Here is a 22,664-nt window from a genome sequence, read left to right as displayed (position 1 = left end):
CAACATCCTGAAGGCCATTTATATTTAATACGGAGAGGGGAAGTTTAAATGAATATGGCTAAAATGCTGATTTTTGTAGTACATGGAGTACATGGCTCAGTATTTGTGAACTTACCTTTTGGATATTTCTTATAAAAAAATATCTGGATGTTGCCTCCATCTGGAAGAAGGACACCATCACACTGAAGAACCTGAAAACCAGCAACGCTGCTCTGGTAGGGGGTCTCCTGCTACCAGTTTATCACCACTGAGATATTATTGCTTTGCCATGGATTTTCTACAGTATGACATTAAATTTAATGAAATTACATTACAGGTGTTTTTTTTTTCATTTCTTTAAAAAAAAAAAAAAAAAATTCAAAAACAACAGCATCCTAACTGTGAGCACGCTCACATTGGCCTGGCATCACTTTTCTTTGAAACGTAAAAAATTGCAGTAATTGTTTGCATAAAAAACTCTCAAACTATTTTCAAGTAACATGTGTCTTTTAATTAACAATCCTACTTGAGTAGGCCATGAAAAATTACAAAAGATAATTCCCTATATGTCCAGGTCACGTAAAAATACATACCTCCATATCTATAGAGCTACCTCTCATCCAGTCATATGTGTCCCTCAGATGCATACCTTTATGCACTTTTGATAATGGTTCATGTATTATGAGCAACTCACTGGACCTACATGAGGTTTATAGTGGAAAATATATACACTGCAGTTTCTTGCAAATGTGAACTGTACTAGCTCTCTGCCCTTTTCAAACAGACCCCTGAGCTACAATGACGTTTTCTCCATCACAGAGCAGGTACCCCACTGTACCCCCCTAAGGCTGGCATCACCTTCACATAGATTTTATGCAATATTTACCTATTTTAAGAACAGGATCTTAATTTTCAATAAAGTTGAGCACAAGGTATTGCTGACTTCAGTCTTTCAGCACCACACTCCAGTCCAGCAGCCACTTATATTATATTAGACTTCCTCTGTCAGGTCTGCATCCCCACTTGAATGTGGTCGTCTCTGTGGAGAAAGAAGCATCTTGTGAACAAGGGATAAAACAATAATATAATATTAAATTAAGCAAGTAATAAACAAAACAAAAATCAAGATCCTGATAATTGACACTAGATTATGTAAAGCTACTTATCCATGTTAGTCTAAAGACCATTTATGTTTGCACTTTGGACAAAGAACAATAGTTGGTTTAAACAAACTGTGTCATCTTAAAGAGAGGTGACTATGTAAAGCCTGAACCTCAATGGGACATTCTCAGGCATGTTTTAACATATTTCTGATGGATATTTATTTTTGTCATCATCCTCTACCCCTATGGGCAAACACAAATATAGTTGTATGTGTAATGTGCCTAGTTTTACTTTACAGTAACATCATCATATCTAATGAACATGTCATTTGTGTGCCTTGGGTCATTAGTAAATATCCTGTAAACAAAAGAGTTGCCTTAACATGTGATAATACTAATTACGCATAATTGTTCTTCTTACCCATCTCCAGACTGGTAAAATGCCCTGTCCCGGTGGAACATGGAGAGGAACAGCCACACACTTACAGTCTCCACCCAAAATATGACAAACAGGAACCAGAGAGATGACAGCACAACTTCACACAGCATCTTCAGGCCTGGAATTAAACCAGAGGAAAAGAAGTTTTTTTTTTTTTTATTATTACGTTATAACTATTATCACCTTTTGAAAGGAAGGATACATAGCCTCTTCAAAAAGGGACTCAAATCACAACTGAACCTGTGTTGCCAGTGCCTTAAAACTACCATCTGTAATTTACTAGCCGACCTGCCCTTGTTGTATTCTCACATATGACCACTAAATGCCATCTATGTTGCTGCTGTCTAATAGTGAGTGCTTCTCAATTCTTAGGACCCTTCCTCCAAAGACCACTCAGTCACACTCCTCTGGAGTTGGCTCCTCCAAAGCAGAGTCAAGTGTCCTGCTCACACTAAGCTAACGCTAACACCACCTGGAGCACATCTGGAACAGGAGGGAGCAACTGTGCCATGTTACATGACCAGATCAAATGTGATAAAACTCCAGGTTTTAATAAAAATAAATGCTTCTGAAAAGTTTTCAGAAGTACCTTTATGTGTCAACATTCATTAAAACAGGTGAATAGTTAAGGTGCACAGCCTAAACATCTTCTAAGTGTCATTTCATGCCCAATCTTCTTAAACAAAGTTAGTTACAAAATAATATTTGAAGTGCATTCTGGGTAATTTGAAGTGCTCCAAGGTGGCCAAGGATCTACAGGTGCATTCCTGGTAAATGAGTGAAATGGAAGAGTCAAGGTCCCGAGGACGTATAAGGGAATAGAACACCACTTGGTGGAGCTCTGATGACATGAATCTCTCCGAAGTGGTTCACAAGCAGAGGATCTACTAGCTTTGGCCTGACAGAAGAAGACCAGAGAGCACAGGTGAGCCTGAACAAATGCCAGGTGAGGAGGAGAGGGGGAGGGGCGGGTTTCATCTGCCATATACTGCTGACAGAAATCAAATAAACTTATGGATGGTAACTTTAATATTGCATAATACTGCATATTGAGGAGGACATGTTTTGCTTGTTGTCATTATACATGGACATGCAATGCCTCATATGAAAGCTCATGTGAAAGCTCAGAACCGCCAGAATTCAGTCATTGGGCTGCAGAGGCTGCACTAGCACGGATTCAGGATTAGGTTTTGGAAGTGAGGATCAGGAAGTCCTTTGGTGTTTAAACCAACTGCTTTTAGGCATTGAAACAGGCAACAACTTTATTGTAAACTATATATTAGGAATAAATAAACTCTGCAACTGTGAACTGTGAAAGCTAAATTTGAAAAGTACACCTTGTACGTGTCCTGCCTTGACATTTAGTTTGTACACAGCTGTTAACCATAAGTACAAAAGTGGACCACAGGACCTCAACACTGTTATACAAGTCTTAGCAGAAATGCATTACCTTTACTCTTATTTAACGAGTCGCTTGTCACATACGTGTCGAGTTAAAGACATAAAGATAAACAGATAAACAGTAGCTAGCAGAGTAGCGACCGCTGCAAGAGCTTTTAACTTGTGCTTAAAGTTATTCATACACACCGTATATCACACCGTATATCACACCGTATATCACACCGTATATCACACCGTATATCATACCGTGTATCACACCGTGTATCACAACGTGTGCTCTCCTGTAGGGCTCACTCACGTTAGGTCTTGACTTAGGACACCATTTCTATTTCTTATAGAAGCTATATATTTGTTTATGATCCTCATCACGCTGCGTCGCTTCCGGGTTCGTGACGCGCTGCGTAAGTTTCAAACTGTGGTCCGCGGGCCACGACAGTCAGGGTCAAGTAGACTCATTATTTCATAAAAATGAAAGAACTAAGCCACAAACCCATGTTATACAAAATGTAGTGCTATTTTATTTTCCATGTATGCTATTTATTTGCCATCCCAACGTTAAATGATCAAACAAAAGAATGCATTTGATCTATTTATTGTTTTATATATTTTTTTTACACATTTTAACCCACATTTAGTATTTAACCATCTCTTTTATGTAGCATAATCTCTGACATTCAATAGCATGTTCCATCATCTATACACTTTAATACAAGTTATGAGTTGTAGTGGTAATGTGCCCGAAAAATACTGTCATCTTCAAAGAAATGCAATCTCTTTTCATAAGTTGTCTGTCACAAAATCCTTTAGGCGCCACACGCTCACTCATTTCAATCTTCTTTTTTTTTTTTTTTTTTTTTGCAAAGAGATTGAAGCCAAGACTGTAAAGGGCTGCCATGGTTTTAGACATCAGTATGGCACAGTGTTTGACAAATGCCAATTTTTACCCAGTCTCATTCAGAATCGTGCACTTATTCAGTCAGTAGGACACATTTTGACATCAAAGTATAACATATAATAATTGTTGAATAAGCATGGATATGTCTCTCACACAAAACATTCAAACAGTGAACAGATCGTGCGCATAAGAAGTCTTGGTTGGCATGTCTGATGAGGTTTGTATGGCCTAACATTCAAACTCTTGGCTGCTGACACACACAGGGAGGCAAGTATAAATACACTCGTCTTTTTGTGCAGTGTCAATTCAAAAAGGGAAATATGACAAGGAGAACGTTGTACCAAACAAAAGTTAAATGATGTTTGTATGTGTTTTAGAGCCAAGGAAGAGCACAACAAGAGCAATACATATAATGACCCAGCAGCTGAAGTGTGAAGGGAAAATGGCAAAATAATATACACAATAGACAAAACAAAACCAAAAATTCTTTGTAAAAAGCTATTTCTGGATAACAAGAATTTTTTTTTTACTTGAGAGTAACTAATAGTGCGGTCTGCCAGTTAAATAGTTAATCTTAGAAATTATTTTCAAAAACATGTTTTAGTCACTGAATGCTTGAATAAAATATACACATATAAACATAAAACTCTAAATTAAACTTGAAGGATAATCTTTCATTTCTGACTATTATGCTTAAATCAACATGAAAATACAAGCTGTGAGGAAATGAGGGCACTCAAAGTAACCAAGTGCTTTGCCACATTTATTCAATTGTATTTGGCCATTTTTACAGTGTGTAAAAGAACATCTGCTACTATTATGTTAGTAGAGCATGTGCTTATAGTTCAGTCACTCATGTTGTGGCATTAGAAGCATGTGTGACCAAGCACCTTTATATCATTAGTGTTGCTTAGGTGGGCCTTTAGCTTTGTAGCTTATTAAGTATTAGTAGTGCCAAGCCTGCTGTTATGGTCAGGACAATATTTCTGGCCTAACTTAAGCATATAATAGTATTTGTGAAGTTCTGACATACAAAGAGAAGATCTTATATTTCTCACAGTCCCTTCCTGCATTTGGGAATAGTCGTATGGGTCAGAGACATACGAGCACGCTGCATGAAAAGATGTCTTTACTAAATACATACTATCAATGCATCCATCTGAACATTTACTCTAGAAATAAAGCGCTGTGTAAAGTGCTGTGAAATAGGCAGCAGTTTTAAAGGCACCAATTAAATTATATTAATTACAATTGTGACAAAAGGCAAACAAATCGCAGACCTTTGAAAAATGAAAGGGTTTGTGGTGTAACCTTCCAGTACCACTAATCCAAAAGGCATATATACAAAATAGTTATATATGAAGAATACATTTCCCAACAAGATATTAAGACAATATTACTTTACAGATCTATTTAAATTGATCATTGCTGTATGCTGGGCTGCTAAGGGTGTGGTAAAAACAATAAAATCTGTGTGTGAACATTCATTTGCGTGTCTCTGAATAAGATGGACTAAAAACAATAATAAAATTGACCTAAACAAAGGTGTAAAAGGCACAGTAGTAGTGTTCTAAGTATAAAACACATATTGCAAGTCAAGTTAGTAAATGGATGTTAAATGAACCCCATAGACCATTACAGCAGGCTTGTATAATGGCAGCAAAGCAATTAAGTGGTGAGTTCAGACCAACAACAGAAAATCAGCCAGTGTATGAAAGATAATGAACCAGAATAGGCATTTTAAGAGAAAGGACTTTAAATTATGTTAAATCCGAGATTGTGCATACCTAAAGTAAACAGTGTGCAAAGTGATGGCTGTGGGTAGAAATCGGTCAAAATGGGAGTACTATGTAAAGTACTGTGAAAGAATTTTAATGAGTGCCAATCATCTGCTTTATAAAGCCCTTTGAACCTGAGCAACATGTATTTCCTTGTACATCCACATTTGCACAGAAAGGAGAACTGAGTGCAGCGCTGCAGGACAGTCACATCTCTGGCCTGCTGTGTCTACCAAAGCCCACATTTCCATCCTCAGACTAAGTCAGAAAACTATGGATCTAAGTGTAGGAAAGGTGTGAGCCGTTTGAAATCTGAGAGGCTACACTGGCACTCCGGCTCATGGCTGGATCACTGCGTCCTCCTGAAGATGTCCTGCCTATTCCTTGGGGACTGTTTTGTACTGCCCCACTGCTACGAGAGACCAGAGAAGCAGCAGACGAGTGTCCCCATGGGTGATGCCCCCCAGCACCCTGCATGCTCTGCCCCCATGCCTGCTGTCCCGAGGCCCCTCCTGGACTGGAGTGGTAGTGGTATTGGCTGGCTGAGTGGCCTGAACTGCCACTGCCCCAGTGCTGTCCATGGGAACTCCCAGATGGGTGTTGGTGGCGATGACTCCAGTTCCCTGGAGCTCCGGGAAAGCTATTGCTGAGGGCCTCTGGGGAGATGTTAGCGAGCACCATGTTGCTGAAGCCAAGGCGCATACTCTCAGAGTCAAAAGCTTCAACTTCGCGGGCTTGGCGCTCAAGAAGACTCCGAATTCGTTCCAAGCGCTCATTTCTTAGGGACAACATCTCTTCCTCAATCTTAACCAAAACAAAAAAAACATTTTGAGGTTAAAAATCCTGCTTAAAGATGTTTCTTTTTGTTGAATTATGTAAGTCTAACCTTCTGCTCCAGCAGCGCTCTGCGCAGGGACACTCTCTGCTCCAAGTCCTTTTTCTCTCGCTCGTGCTGAGAATCTGTCTGCATCTTAATTTTGCTCTGGTAGGCATTGAGCAGCTCCAGCTCCTGCTGCAGCTGCATTCTTAAAGCTTGGCACTGAGCCTCCTGAGTCTCATCCAGACGAAGCTGAATACAAACCAAAAGGGTGAGAATCAACATCACTAACACTGGGACAGAGAATGTTACTACAGCATTCATTCACAAATTTCATACAGCATTAATTTAACTATTGAGGCTTTCCCACTCACTGCTTGAGTTGAAAGCATCTCGTTGATTGAGTGATCGTACTGCTCAGCCAGGATGGCCAGTTTGCGATGCTGCTCTTGTTTAACACGCTTGAGGACAGCTTTGTGCTCGGACTTTGGTGTGGTCTCCAGCAGATGATTGATCAAGGCTTTATACTGTCTCGTCTGTATCTTACAGGTGTCCTGAAATTGTTTCTTGATCTGCAGCTCTTTGGACTGTTAAGCAGAAAATATGTATTTTTTTTTATAGATTTCAGATTTTTAATGTAATGGATCAGACCAATACAAATATTAGAGAAGAAGTTCACCTTAAGGCTCTTGGGCTGCTGCCGCACTTCCATGGCGTGTTTCCGTCTAAGTTCCCTCTCTCTCCTTTTGTTGTACTCCTGCTGATTGGTGAGCTCAGTCTGGTGCTGCATGCGAATGAGGTCACCTCTGGTCTTTTGGATGGTACTGAGCTGACGAAACTCCAGTTCTTGCATGGATTCATGATGCCGAAGGAGCATAGCATGTTCCAAATCTTTTTGTGTCTGTCGCTTGTTTAGCTCCTAATTATAAGACAATTTAAAAAGTCAGACATGAGCATGACTGTATTCCAAGTATTACTCATATTTTTTTATTTCAAATATTTAAATTAGTAAACAACACTCAAAAATAAAGTTTAAACTGCTCACTTCGCGCACTAAATCCTGTTCAATGTTGTGGCGGGCGATTAAGATTCTTCGCTTGAACCTGCGACACTCCAGTTCTAAGTACTGCCTCTGTCTCCGCTGTAAGTTTGCCTCTTCTTCAGCCTGGAAATGTTGGAAATTCTCTTTCTGCTTGGACAGCCAATCTTGTTTTTCTTTCTTTGGTGTGGATTGGTTTTCATTCAGTTCCTACAAAAACAATACAATAACAATAGTTATTAGAAAACTAATAATACATAAACGATCAGGTCATCTTCGATCACAATGAACTACCCATACCTCCTTAAGTTGTTCTTTGCGTAGCTTATATTCCCGTTTTTGGGATTCCAAAAAACTATTAAGTTCTTTCTTCTGCTGGTTCTGAATATGCTGTTGAAACTTCTTCTCATCATTGCTAAAGGTTTTTGCCTGTGAAAGGTTTATAGGTTTATGCCATTATAATTTCTGACATTCATCTGACACAATACAAAGCTGTAGCCTTACATCTTTCTCCATGGATCCCTGGTGTTTCTTGATTAGTTTTTCCATCTCCTGAGCAAAGCTGTTCCTCTGGTTCTCCAGTTCCTTGTCGAGACGCAGTCTGTGCTCATCCATCTCAGCTTTTAGCTTGTTTTCTAGAGCCATCAGCTGTTTCTGATGCTGCCGTCTCATTCGTTTATAACCCAAGATTTGCTCCCTTAGCTCGGAATTTTGCTCATGCTCTTTTATTTGGCGTGTAAGCTGTGGAAAAAAAAATAATGTCATGAAAGTATTACTACGCAAATGTTTTATGAATGTGTAATAACTTACAGCTGATACAGTGCGTATAGTGGCAAACTGTTCACGGTTTCTCTTTGGTCTTTGAGTCTGTGCAGGTGGGGACTGAGGCTCAGTTGGTCGAGTCTGAGGCTCGGCTTTTTCGCTGACAGGTTCTTCGTTCTTTATTAAAATATGAACATGTAGGAAACCGCTTCAAAAATTGCCAAGTTTACAAATAACATCTTGTTTAGTGATCTGTACCACCTTCTTACCTGTGTGAGGTGGATGACCGAGTTAGTAGACATAACTGTGTGGCCAGCCTCGATTTCCAGCTCACTCTTGTCATCGCCGGCGTCTGTCAGACTGTTGACAGAGCTGCTCTGGGAGCTGGCACTTATTGACATACTGGGAATAGACTGATTGCTCCCAACACTGTTCACGGTGCCAGTGCGGCTAACCATACTCTCTGGCTCCTAAAAATAGTCAATAAGGACAGAGCTCAACAGTTTGAAAAACAAAAAACAACATTTCAATGTTCAATATGGCGCAGAATAACAAATCTAATGGCATACCTCCTCTTCATCTTGCACATCAGTTGCTGGGCCATTGTGGGCTTCCTGAAACAAGATTTTTTTCATTTTGCGATACTGCAGATTGTCTAATTCTCTCACTGCATCCTTGGTTCGATTTATTAGGTCCACTAAAACAGATTCGGGTCTTTCGCGCTGAACAAATGCATGCTGAAAAAGACAACAACAAAATAAAATAATTTACAATCTATTAAGGTAAGTCAGTCTATTAGATGTAGGTAAAAAATGATCTTAGGTTACTGTTTTTCTCACCTTTAAGAGCTCCTCAGAGTTGGGTCTATCTTGTGGAAATTTTTGAAGGCAAGAATCTACAAAGTTTCTGAAATAGTCCGTCCTACAAACCAAAGGGAAAGTTTTTTATTAAACAAGACTGATTCTCGTGAGCTTTAAGCCATGTTATAATGCCTCCTCAAAAACATACCCAGAGTTGTATTTTGTTTCATTCACACACGTTTCAGTAATCCTTTATTATTAGTCTGTCTACATCTCCAAACCTCAAAATGCTCTGTTCCACCTTGTGATGCCATAAAGCAGCAGTTTAAGTTAACAGCATTTTACCTTTAGTTCAGTAGAGATTGGCAATTCCAGAGATTATCCAAATAATTCAAGTTCTATACAGTTTAAAAACACAGTGGAGCACTTCCTGTATTACTACATGACATCACAAGGTGAAACAGAGTGCTATCTGTCTGATAGAAGAGCACACCCTAAATATGCAGGCTTTGTGTGTTAAACATGTGTGAATGAAACAAACACAACTCCGGATATGTTTTTGATGAGGAAACATTATAACATAGGTCAGAAAATAGTGCAATACTGGCCCTTTAAATCAAACTGATTACAATAAGAAAACACATTTTCCATATCTAAAAGACATAACTTACCATTCACTTGATTGGAGCATTGGACTTTCATTCTGTGCAATATGGTATAAGGCACTCATTGCATTCATATTGAACAAAGGGGGTTTTCTCTCCGCTGTTTAAATTTAATACAATAGAGGCATTTTGTAATTACATTTATGTGAAATACTTGAAATTAATTAACCAACATAAAAAGTTTGCCATACCCAATTCTATGCAGGTTATTCCTAGAGACCAGATGTCCACTTTACCATCATACTGTCCCTCGTCCATTGCTAAAATGACCTCTGGAGCCATCCTATAGTGATAAAAGCACAACGGTTAAGAGAAGCCTTGGATGAGTATTTTAAAATAAAAGTGCAACATACCAGTAAGGTGTTCCAACAAAAGAGTTTGCAGGACAGGCTATAGACGCAGAACCAAAATCTGCCAGTTTGACCTGTCCAAGCTCCGTCAGTAAGACATTTCCTGCCTTTATATCTCTGTTAAAAAAAAAATACAGGTGAGGCGAATAATATGTCATTTTCATTTTTCATATGTCAAAATTTGTAAAGACAATTAAATGTTATAATGTTAATGTATTTTCTGTTGTTAATAATTAGGGTATGTTAATAATAAATTATTATTATTATTATTATTATTATTATTATGATTATAACTGGTGCTGATTTGTTCTCGGTGTCAGTACATTTATTTTAAAGATTTAACAAAAATAAAAAGGCGGCCAACATAATTAAGAGTCTTCACAATATTCAAAAAGCACTCACCTGTGAATCATGTTGTGGGAATGAAGATAAGCCAACCCTTGCAAAGCACCATGGGTAATTGCAGCAATTTCTACTTCTTGTAGAGGTTTTTTGTGAACTAGTGAAGACGGAGGCGTAAATTTAGGCATAAGAATTAAAGACCGCAATGTTAAGAGATAAAATATACATGTATTTCAGTCTTACCTTCTAACAAGTCTGATGCCGAGCCTAGACAATACTCCATCACAAGCTGTGTAAATCATAAGTCAAATGTTAAACAACATGACAAATATGTCTATGTTTGTGTTGCAATAAGCTACGGTGCTCCAACTCCTCCAATCAACCATAACTCAGTAATAAATTGACATAAACAACTTCCATAATTTGTGTGAAATATTTAGCAAAAATACACTTAATTAACAACTACTAAATCGAAGGATAACCACCTGGTTCAAACACTTCTTGTTAGACATGACAGTTCAGTTCAATTATGGTGACAGTTCAGATTATGATGGAAATTCAAATGTACTTTCACTGAAGATAAACTCAAAAATAGGACGACCCACTGATGAGTGATTAGAAGTCATTAGTGTTGAAGAGTGAGTGGGGCAGCCTAACTTATCTGCAGAATACACCTTACCCAGGCAGTGTGCTCCCGTAGATAACATCCTTTATATTCTATACTGTTTGGATGTTGTATTTTCTGAAGAAACTTCACCTCCTTAATAATATCTTGCCATTTCTAATAAAACAATAGAAAGACAGATGTTTTTCACAAGAAAACATTTATTTTAGTGTTACAAGTAAGCACTAATAATACCTCCATTGGCTGCTTCCCACTGTAGGACATCTTTTTGATGGCAACCACATCGTTTGTCCGCACATCCCTTGCCTGTAAGAAAATCCATTCATTTTCCAAATTGTTCAAGTCAATAAAAAAACAACATTTTGAGTAATTGGAGTATAAGTAATTTATCCAACTATAGTCTTGACCAGACAAGGTGTAATGACAAATGAAAAAAGTATGTTTTTATAAATGAATGGGTTACTTACGAAGTATACAGCACCAAAGCTGCCATGTCCAATTTCACGCAGATCAGCAAAAAGCTTTTCTGGGTCTTCTTTGAAGAAGAGATCTGCGATTTCGGGGTCCTTCAGACTCCCCGCCCGACTGCTGTTGGGCATAATTGGAAAATTGGGGGCAACGCCGCTGTCGCCAGGAACTATCTGGGTCTGCGACAGCGACTTAAGCGCCCCCTCTGATGGCTCATCTGCAGGACAATGGTCTCATATGTTCAGATCTACAACAGAAAAGCACACATTTCATTAGTATCAACCACTTAAACTGCCAAATACAAAACATGCACTATGATAACATCACAAACAACAGTACAGTTCCCTCAAGCACCAACAAAACCTAAATTTAAGGGTTGAATCTCGAGCATTTTTCCGCAACCCTTAGAGATGTCAGACAGGACAAACTAGAATATTGGTGGCAAAAAAGATTCAAATTTAAATTTAAGAGGTAACAATCAAGAGGTAAACATAATACAGCAGGTCAAACCTGCCCGACTTTCAAAAACATTCCGGTGATGAGAAATACCTGTCCAACCAGTACTTGCTGATATAAAGAAATATTCATTTTTTAACTAATTGGCTGTTGCTTCAAAAGGAAAACAAATTAGCTTTGACAATTTTATCAGAGCAGATTTGCTTCATTCTTCTTGTTTACAATAGTAGAGAGATGGAAGAATTATTAACATAGTAGTAAAGCACGTTATGTATACCCAAATTATAGACATAAAAAGGCAGTACGTTTTTTTTTTTAAATACCTGAATGTTAAAACAATGTAAATTAGACTTATTAACCTGTATTAATGACAAAAATATATATTTTGACAGAAACACCAAGCTCAACTTAAACAGATGTAGGAGAGAAGCAGGAAGGAATTGCTTTGGAAAGTTTACCGAGTCCATGTGCCTCAGATGATCAGTGGTAAATAGATGCAGAGCTGACGCTACAGTCACAAGACCTTTACCCAGCCGGAAAGAAACAGCCCCCAGTTTAAGCGGACATCTTTTGTCTCACCACCACAAGACTGAACAGCTCACACTATCTGACAGTGATGCAACCAGCGCTCTGAAATAAAAGTCTGTTACCATGTGGGACTGTGGCTCTTTATCATCATTGTTCTTTTGACATTGTTGCTTGTGAATGAGCCATGTTGTCATATTTAATGATGGCATGTTTAGTTGTGTCTGTGGTGAACACACAAGTCAGTGATGATAACTGATACCTTCAAAAAACACCTTAACATTCCACCTAGCACACATGCACAAGAATGCAGAAGGACAGGACAACAAAGCTGGAGGGCTGGAATTCCCAATGTATGTACTCACAGTGAAGCAAATCTGTACATTTTCTGTTCACAAATTATTCACAGGCTGTAGCAGGCCCTATATATAACCAATAATAAAATAATGTTACACTTTAATGATGTGCATTTGTTAACCTCCAACCATATCTGGAACATTTTAATAGAGGGCAGTGTGGCCATGAGTCTAACACAGTGACCAAGTTTCAGTTGTTTCCTTGAGATACAAAACAAATTACAAACTATATATTATGAAACATATTCATACTAAATACAATATAGATGAGTTGTCTATAAGATTTAAATAGAATATAATCTACAGTTAAAATAAGGAGGTAATGCTGTGACACAGAAGCTACACTTGTCAGCAATACATGTATTTATTTATATTGATATTTATTAAATTAATAATTATTGTTTTTACTAAATATGTAGATCAGTTGTCATACAGGGCAATAAAAACTTCAGGTATTGTACTTTTTGATGACTGCTTGAAAACTCTTGATACACTGAAGACATTAGCCACAAAACGAAAGTAATTAAGTGAGTGTTAATAAGGCTTTATTAACAGTGACTTCACTGTTATGTTAGCCAATAGCAACACACCAAAGTTAGCACGGCTAAGTTACGTGTCATGATTTTAAAATGTTTGTAGATTAATGACACTATGTCCACATAAACATAGCATTTATAAATAGATGATCTACGGCTGGGTGTGCTTAATAACCACATTAATAATCACTTTATAAACAAACTTATCTCGCTCCTGTTTGCTGCGTTAGCTTAGCCACCTCAAACTCACCCACTTGTGACAGGCCAGGCTCCTGCGCTGTGGACAATGTCGTGTAATTCACAACACTTAGAGATTATGGCAGTAGTCCTCCCTTTTTATTCCCAGTGTAGAGATGTGGATGTGCCAAAAACGTTGGGTCTCCGGGACTGTCAATCGATTTAAGCATAGATATTTCCTTGAATGTTACGGACTAAAATCCCCACCCTGAAGTAAGTGGGGAGCGAGAGTTGTCGAGTCCCACTCCCAGGTTGATCCAAAGATGGCTGCCAAGCTCTCCGCCGCCTCCCTTAGTCAAAATACGATCGGAACCCGCCAGAATCGTCCCAACACTTGCAAAAGTGACACACAATCCACACAAGTATCCGCTATTTTGTTAAAACACGTACTGCGCAATACAGGACAAACGGACTACTTTGTTATTGAGTTATGTTGAAACTCTGCGCTACGGAACTGCCCGCGGCAAAGTGCAGAGGCAGTTCCTCCCAGACCGCTGCAGTAAAAGCATCGAGTAAAAGATGACACTTAACTGTACCAAGAGGCAGGCAGGAGCCAGGGCAATTTAACCATCAGCTCCTCCATGGACCAGCTCCCAAAATACAGGCCAACTTGAATAAGGATAGAAAGCCAACAGTGATTGTGCTTATTGTGTTAGCTGCACTTGGCTATGGCTGATATGTGGCAGGTTGTCTTTGGGGGAAAAGTCACACACAAACTTGCTTAGAAGGACTAATGCAGCGTTAGATTCTTTTGAATGCGTAAATAAAACTACCATGTGACTGCTATTATTGGCCCGTTATCTTGTATTATCATCTAATCTTATCATAAAGTTCCTGAAGTAGTTGTTCAATTCTCTACTTTTATTATGAAATCTCCCGGAAATATTCCAAGACACGCCTCTGCGATGACGTCAACACGTTACGGAAGTTTCCGTGGCTTTCCCACATGGCAAAAAATGGCTGCAAACGGAGAAAAACAACAGGGCCACAGACCTGGGATTTATAAGCAGAAAAATAAAGGTCACAAACATGGGAAGCATCGGACGAAAGGTGAACTTGAAAGAGAAAATAAAGGTAGGTTTTTATGTCAGATTGTTATCATTGGTGAAGCTGTGGTCCTCAGGAAGAATGCAGCGGCGGAATAACTCACGTGTTCAATGTCTTAAAATAACAATCAAGTTGTCTTTTGGCTAGGAAACATTACATGACATCAGATAACGCACTGTGCCAAGTGTATCAGGTGATGGCATTTGTGTTATTATTTTTGAGTTTACTTTTGAATACGTCTTTTATACAATATGGCCTGCATCCATGTTGTTATTTGTTAACCACAAATTAATGCATAATGATGTTCTTCTCAAAGAGTCAGGAGGTCTTCAAGAATGTCCCGATTAGTCCATAACTAATTATCAAAAATCAAATTTTTATATTGTCATCTATTAACTCAACAGTCCCAGTGTATGTTTATGTTAACTCTCTAGTTCAGAATTAATACTTAATATTACGTATGTTTAGGCAGAGTACCGGTGACAGTCCTCAGCAAAAAACAGAGGAGAGAGCAAAGGAAGATGGACAGGAGGCATAATGCGAACCAGTTACGTCGAAATAAAAAGGACATGGTAATTTTTTTAAATAAATTCATTCTTTTTTTTAACTGTAATAACGTAATAACATTGCTATTTGTAGTAAGCCTTCATGTGTGTATTTCTAGGTATTGACAGAGAAAAGGCGATTAGGCAGTAAGGATGGCCCTCCTCACTTGGTTGCTGTGGTGCCACTTCATGCCCAAGTCAGTGCCTGTGCTGTCACTAAACTCCTGCGTGAGGAAGGCACAGGGGGCATTGTACATCAAGAACAGCTTATCAGCGGGGTCCCGGAAAGTTTTGGATTACTTCTGCCTCGATTTAAACAAAGATTTGTTTTTATGAATCAGAATACTGGTATGGAATGACATTGTGCTAAAATTAAATTTATAATTATTGTTCAAATGAATGATTTGTTCCGTCTTTGTACTTACTCTATCTCCTTTTGTACTTTCTTTGAACAGCTGACTTGCACTCCCTGCTGGATATTGTGAAGGTTGCAGACAGTCTTGTCTTTGTGTTGGACTCTACTGAAGGTTGGGACAGTTATGGGGACTACTGTCTTTCATGTCTCTTTGCTCAGGGCTTGCCCAGTCATGGTAAGACTTGGTTTAAGGTAGTTTTCTGGTTTTAAAAGTCAACAAAATCAATAAATGAACACAAACTAACATTAAATCTTGTATTTTCTGTTGTTTTCATAGCACTGGTTTGCCTTGGTCTGACAGACCTTCCCATGAAAAAGAGGGTTGAATCCAAAAGAGCTCTCTCAAAAATAACTGAGGCCCGTTTTCCTGATGCACGTCTATTCTCCCTCGACACAGAGCAGGAAGCAACACTGTTGCTAAGACACCTTGGCAGCCAAAGGCAGAGAAAACTAGGATTTCGCTCCAGACGTTCTCATCTTTTAGGACAGAGCATCACTTTTACTCCTAATTCTGAAGGCAACACCGGTTTGGGGACTCTTTGTGTTTCTGGTTATGTCCGAGGCTGTCCTCTGTCAGTGGACAGACTAGTTCACATTAGCGGGCATGGGGACTTTCAGCTCAGCCAAATTGATGCCCCCTCAGATCCACTTCCTCTGAACATTTCAGCTCCACGAGTTACCAAACCTGGCAAAGGAGATGTTGACATGATTGTAAGTTACTCATTTTACATAATTTTTAATGCTATTTTATCTGCTTATTAGCACCTTACTTGGGGTTTAGACTAAAGCTCAAATGGGCTGCTATAAAATGTATTAATGAATATAGAAGTAACATTAGATCTGATTTCTTTGCCTTTATAATTTTTAATTCTTCCAGGATGGAGGTACAGAGGAGACCACTCGTGTGCTAATGAGAGCAGACCTGTCTCGCAGGGAAAGTTTGCAGGCCGAGGCAGAGGTGGACCCCATGGACGGAGAACAAACATGGCCCACAGAGGCAGAGTTGCTTGAAGCTGAAGGTATCAATTTTTTATGTTTTATTTATTTATTTGCTCAGTACTGTGAAAAAGGTAAAGCCATTCATAGTCTGCATTTCCTTGTGAAGCATTCTGTTGTAATGGTGGTTGGAAATGTGTGCTTTATGATCAGAGGCCAGAAAGAACAAACGTGTAATGAAAGTGCCGAAAGGAACGTCGGATTACCAGGCTACGTGGATTGTGGATGAAGATGAGAATGGGGAATTAGATGGAGACAGCAGTGATGAAGATGATGATGATGACGACATGATGGATGAAGCTATGGAGGGGGATGAGGATTTAAATTCACAGGTAATACTGACTAAATTATATTAAACCTTTAATCTTTTGGGCTGTGTTATCTCATTGGTTAGCTTGTTGCCATAGAAACAGTGATTGGTTCCTGTGAAGGTGATTAACAGCTGCTCAACCTCTGTGTCACAGTTTCCGGAATTAGCGTATACGTGACCTCCAGACGGTGCACCTTAGGTCTGAGAGGCTTTGTTTGTTTTCACAGTGTCTGTCTCTGGTCTTCAATGCCAGGCTGCTGGCCACAACAATAGTGTTTGGAGCAAGAGTCCCAGGAGAAGCCTCCTGTCTTCCTGTTCAGTGAACACAACTTCCTGTCTGGACAGAGGGAGGGGTTGTCCATTTATTTATTTATTTGCAACTCTGGTTGAAAAGACGTCTAGGAAACTCGTCTTAGGCAAGAGACCATTGAGATTTGAATTGTTTTTAATATGTGTTTGATGTTAAGTAGAGCACACAAGAATCAGTATTTAATATATTAGCTAGGAGGTAAGTGGTACTTCAATTGATAATTATTATTATTGCTGTAGCCAGGATGTTGGAAAGGTTGTGAATCAACCCCATGCAGAGTACCTTCCCCTCATGTGTCTGGCATGTGAAGTTCGCCAGAAGAACACTGGTCGTTGTATTCTAAGCAGCATTTCTATCGGGCAATGCAGCAAGGGTCTACCTCCTTGTCCAGTGTGCCTCAACTATGTGCGTTGTTGCATTTTACATGTTGTGGGAAGTCATGTCATAGTAATGTATTATGTTTTATTTATTTTTTTTAAGTAGGTTATATGTTTTAAAGTCTCCACATTGAGCAACTTAAAATGAGTATGTTTATGTTTTCTTATCAGGAGCCTACTTCAAGTTGTGCCTCTGATGAAGAGGATGGAGAGGAGGAAGAGGAGGAAGAAGAGGTGTGTGCCTCGGAGCGAGCTGGGGCAGGCGAGCTCTATGATGCGAACATGGACAAAGCTGCAGAAGAGGAGGGCCTTCAGCGGTACCGAGAGGCTCGTACTAATGAGATGTTTCCTGATGAAGTGGACACACCCCTAGATACACCTGCAAGAATCAGGTCATTCAGTATTACATTTAATAGAACGAAGTAACAAACTGCAACTAAATGGTTTAAAATTATATTTTATATTTTAGGTTTCAGCGCTACAGGGGTTTAAAGAGTTTTCGTGCCTCTCCCTGGGACCCCATGGAAAACCTCCCTCCAGACTATTCACGCATTTTCCAGTTTCAGAGTTTTGAACGCACTCGCAGACGCATCCTGACTGAGGCTGCAGCTGAAGATGAGGGGGCAATGGTAAATCTGTTGTATAAGTGCATTTGAATGTTATGATTTGTCTTCATGACACAAGATATTTTGTTTTAGGTCGGCTGGTATGTTACTCTGCACATTATTGATGTCCCATCCTCTGTGATGGACAGTGTCCAGTCAGGCAGACCACTTGTTCTAGTCTCTCTTTTGCCCCATGAACAGAAGGTTTGTGCATATGCCCTATGTTTTAAAATACAAGAACTCACTCAGGTCTAATACCTCTATATTTTTGCAGATGTCTGTAATGCATCTTTTGGTAAGGAGGCATCCCAGTAACACAGAGCCAATAAAATCCAAGGAGGAACTTATTTTCCATTGTGGATTTCGAAGGTTCAGGGCCTCCCCTATTTTCTCTCAACACACCTCGGGTACATCTCAACTAATTTAGATTTTTTTTTTCCAGTTGTATTTCTATATATCTGTAATATTATTTTTTTCTCTTATTGCTAGCTGACAAACACAAGATGGAGCGCTTTCTCAGACCAGATGCCCCCACTGTTGTGTCAGTGTACGCTCCCATCACCTTTAACCCTGCTGGAGCCCTGCTGTTCAAACAACGAGATGATGGTGAGGTTTTTGTATTACTTAATACAATTAACAGTGTTGCTGATGTTTAAGCATTTAGCATCTTTTTATTTGTGTGATCTTTTTTGACTGATCTTGAACTAGCTATTAATTTTGTACATTCTCTTTTAGGTGCACAGGATCTTGTGGCCACAGGCAGTCTGCTTAGTTGTGATCCACAGCGTATAGTACTCAAGAGAATCGTCCTCAGTGGTCACCCTTTCAAAATCAATAGACGATCAGCAGTTGTTCGATACATGTTCTTTAATCGAGGTGAATGCTTCGAATAGCACATCATTTTGAAAATATTATAATTTTGTTTGCACATCATTTAATATTTGTCATCATTTTATTCTGTTAAAGATGATATCATGTGGTTCAAGCCAGTAGAGCTGCGAACTAAATGGGGACGAAGAGGCCATATTAAAGAAGCTTTAGGTAAAATCCAAACTTGAGCCAAGTCATTGCATTATTACTGTTACTGTTACACATTTATGGATTTTCTTTTATCTTTCAGGAACCCATGGACACATGAAGTGTGTATTTGATAACCAGCTGCGCTCTCAAGACACAGTCCTAATGAACTTGTATAAGAGAGTGTACCCTCGCTGGACCTACGACCCCTTTGTGGCTTTGCCTTTACCATGGGTTAAAAGAGAGGTGACCGTGGAGATGCAGGACTTGGATGATATGGAGTAGTGGTACACAGGAGATGCACAAAATTTAAACTTATATTCTGAGTGTATAGCATCTATAAATTAAAAATTGACTGAAAGCCGATCTATTGTCATGATTGGTGGATTTAAACTGAATATATAAAAACGTTGCAGACCTTTTTAAACTAGTTGCAGTACTTCAAGAGTACTCTAGATGGCAGTGAAGAATCATTTTAGGTACCCAAGGGTTAACTCATTGAGTCCATGTACAGCAAGTCAAATATTTTTTTATAGACTGTATTTCTGAATGTGTGAAAGTGGTCCAAAAGCACAGTTATAACCATTAGTATTAGTTGGATGGGTTAATGTGAATGAAATGTGAATCAGCTTTTTTATTTTATTATTATTATTTTTTTTATTCTTTGTGTCATGTAGAGAAGTGGTTGGCCTTTTTGAGCAGGTTTTTCTGTGGTCCTCCTTGGTGGTCCTACACTGACTTGAAGCCAGAGCACACAGACCAGTCAGTTATAAATCTAAAATACTTCTTCCCCATATCCTAGCTGAAAACTAAGCTGTGAATCATTTATTATTTATCCTCATTTATTTTAATAGATGTCTTGAATACTTAAAGCACTCAGACTGGTGGTGTAGTCATTGCTGAGGCTGAGGCATATTATTATAACACCGGAAACGTTTTTCATAGATGAACTTGGACGGTTGCTATGAGCCTCAAACTGTTTGGGCAATTTGGTTTAGATAAGATTCAGTAAAGTGATAAATTAGAATGAGAAGGAAGTTGCCCTTGTATAGGGGAAATACAAAATTGATATAAACTAAGATGAACTGAATGGTACTCACTTTTATATTTCAAAAATCAGTCATAGTATCAACCACATAAAAGCAAAAGTTATTTTATTTCAGTCAAAAAAGATACCTGAGTATTAAGGGTATGGAATATTATAGCGTGTTTTTAGCAGCCAGATGAAAATCTATGAAAAAACAAGAAACTAACTTTTGTTTTTTGTGGCACACATACGCATGGGTTAAGCCACCAGATGACATGCTGACCGTGTCTCCCTGAACAGGAATGTCTTGTGGTTCCCAGTCTTTGCCACCACAGTTAGCTGGCTCCCAACTGAAGATATGATGGGCAAGAGATTTTTTTTTTTTTTTTTTCAGTGTGGATAAAGAGAAGGAAGAAGAAGATGGCAGTGAAGGAATCAAAGATAAGAGTCAGCGTGAATCAAGCCAGTGGTGGTAGGAGCAAGGGAGGTAGGAATGCACAAGAAAGAATCTGGAAATTAAAATAAAAAGTTAGTGGGTGAGAGAGGCACGGAGGGGTGAAATGGAGGAGTGTGAGAGTGTGGGCAAAGGGAGTTGGAGCGAGTGGCTGGCGTTTATGGGTTGCAGATGTGGCGCTGTGGGGCTTTGGCAGGGGCCGTGTTCCCTGGAATCGCACTCAGGCTGGGTGGCACCGGGGTGAGAGGGAGGTCACCCCACCACAGCACATAGCCCATAAAACACTGAGAGAGGAGGGGGAGAGGAGCAAAGAGCCCCCCAAAACACACCAGCATGGGACACTCTGACTGTTCCAGATGAAGACTTATGGGTTAACGGTTATTACTTTTAGCATCCTCCACTTAAACCTCCCTTTTACATACAGTACATGTCCATCATGATAAAGATGATAAAGCGTTAATATTTTTTTATCTCAACTGATTTACACAAGTGGTTTAAAGAAGCAAACTGTCATATCAGATTTGGTGGAAATGGGCCAGTAAGTGAGCAAAAAGGCTTTAGATAAGAGTATGTGTCAGTACTGAAAGGAAAACATTAATGGCACCAATTTTTTGTAATGAAATGTAACTTTATTTTAAAAACAGGATCATAGATTACTATTTGAAGAGAATGGACATTTTTGGCCTATGAAACAATACAATATCATGCAGTTTGTAAGTCTGGTTTTGTTTCAAAGTTTCAAAAAAGTTATCAAGATAAACTTTTTTATTTCTGTTACACCCTATGCATAGTCTGGTTGTATTGGTTATGCTTTGCCTTTCTTTCTTTCTCTCTTTCTGTCCCTCTTTCTGTCTTTACCCGTGCTCTGGCTCCCTGGTCTGTGGGGCCCAAAACCACAGCTGCAGCTCCATCAGCCTCTTCTCTCTCCTGGCATCCTCCCCACTGCTGCCATTAATCAGATGAGAGGGTTGGGGTATTTCTGCATGTGAGATGTCAACTGTATTTATGCCAATCCCCATTCTGTGATGCAGGGCCGATGTGTTGTTGCTGATGGTATGGAGACCAGGACCTCACAACAAAGCTCTGGGTTCACACAGAGAACAGAAGAGGGAGGGGTGCACAAGACACAGGCCCTGATGGTGCACACATTCGGCTCTGTCAGGAACAGGAAGAGAGAGGTTTTTAGATGCCACTTAAAGAGAAGACAGATGCATCAAACTATTATGTATATTTAGATCTGATGGCAAGGATCTGAAAGTATCCGGAAGACTTGACTTTTTAGTGCATTACCCCCCAACTCTCTTAAAACAATGTCCTCAACAATCCTTTATAAAAGCTTTATTAAGGCTGTATCAACCTACCTTTTTGCACTTAACCTAACCCAAATTAAACAAAACACAACTCCAGGTATACACTATAAATACAATTGAATGTAAAGAAAATCAGTTAAGTAGTATTGTCTCTACAAGTGACAGTAAAAATAAAAACACACACGCTATTTCCAACCTGTTCAGCTCTGACCCCCTTGAGGGCCTCCCATGCAGAGTGCTTTAGTGCTGACATCAGAGCACTGAGACCTGGCAACCCACTCTCTCCTCTTCTCCTCTCACCATGCTTCCTGCCTTGATGATGTCACACACCATATGGTTTTCAGCAATATCAAGCCGGAAAAGAGATTTGGGAGAAGGAGCGAAAAAAAGGAGGACTGGAAGAGTGCATGGATTGGACGCAGAAAACAAAAGATTGGCTCGTCCCCCTGAGTGTGAAGGAGAGGAGGAGAGAGACTGCTCTGTGTGAGGCTAATGAGGAGAGACCAGGGAGCAAAGACCACGCAGCAGAAACGCATGTGCTAAACAGACGCCCACTGCACACTGGACTAACCCACGTTTACAAAAGTGAAGGCAACAATGTAAAAATAAACATGTATAATAGATCGTATCTACATTTAACAGTGCACACTACTTTAAACTTGTATCTCAATGCACTAA

At 39.3% G+C, this 22,664-nt stretch overlaps 2 protein-coding genes and 1 long non-coding RNA gene across 3 annotated transcripts; 1 reads left to right on the top strand and 2 right to left on the bottom strand.

Moving 5' to 3' along the window:
• Positions 1-405: 405 nt before the first annotated feature.
• On the bottom strand, positions 406-3,023 carry LOC117380682 (uncharacterized). The gene is made up of 3 exons (XR_004542167.2): positions 2,972-3,023; positions 1,504-1,639; positions 406-1,018 (listed from the first exon to the last, which is right to left on the bottom strand). It is a non-coding gene; the product is annotated as an uncharacterized LOC117380682 (long non-coding RNA).
• Positions 3,024-3,502: 479 nt separating this feature from the next.
• taok1a (TAO kinase 1a) lies at positions 3,503-14,074 on the bottom strand. The gene is made up of 20 exons (XM_033977715.2): positions 13,587-14,074; positions 11,463-11,710; positions 11,230-11,301; positions 11,050-11,151; positions 10,614-10,659; positions 10,431-10,527; positions 10,032-10,145; positions 9,870-9,961; positions 9,685-9,778; positions 9,053-9,134; positions 8,783-8,950; positions 8,483-8,683; positions 8,262-8,390; positions 7,956-8,192; positions 7,752-7,880; positions 7,458-7,661; positions 7,092-7,331; positions 6,787-6,999; positions 6,482-6,664; positions 3,503-6,399 (listed from the first exon to the last, which is right to left on the bottom strand). The coding sequence occupies exons 2-20, from the start codon at positions 11,592-11,594 to the stop codon at positions 5,875-5,877; spliced, it is 3,060 nt and encodes a 1,019-aa protein (XP_033833606.1). The 5' UTR covers positions 11,595-11,710; positions 13,587-14,074; the 3' UTR covers positions 3,503-5,874.
• A 414-nt stretch (positions 14,075-14,488) lies between these two features.
• Positions 14,489-19,561, top strand: tsr1 (TSR1 ribosome maturation factor). The gene is made up of 15 exons (XM_033977033.2): positions 14,489-14,647; positions 15,089-15,192; positions 15,285-15,513; positions 15,621-15,755; positions 15,858-16,291; positions 16,458-16,599; positions 16,730-16,908; positions 17,745-17,965; positions 18,043-18,202; positions 18,272-18,382; positions 18,453-18,585; positions 18,668-18,784; positions 18,914-19,054; positions 19,145-19,219; positions 19,299-19,561. The coding sequence occupies exons 1-15, from the start codon at positions 14,530-14,532 to the stop codon at positions 19,478-19,480; spliced, it is 2,481 nt and encodes an 826-aa protein (XP_033832924.1). The 5' UTR covers positions 14,489-14,529; the 3' UTR covers positions 19,481-19,561.
• Positions 19,562-22,664: the final 3,103 nt, after the last annotated feature.

This window comes from Periophthalmus magnuspinnatus, chromosome 13, assembly GCF_009829125.3.
Source record: "Periophthalmus magnuspinnatus isolate fPerMag1 chromosome 13, fPerMag1.2.pri, whole genome shotgun sequence".
NCBI classification, from domain to species: Eukaryota; Metazoa; Chordata; class Actinopteri; order Gobiiformes; family Gobiidae; genus Periophthalmus; species Periophthalmus magnuspinnatus.
This window is presented reverse-complemented; position numbering and strand designations above follow the sequence as displayed.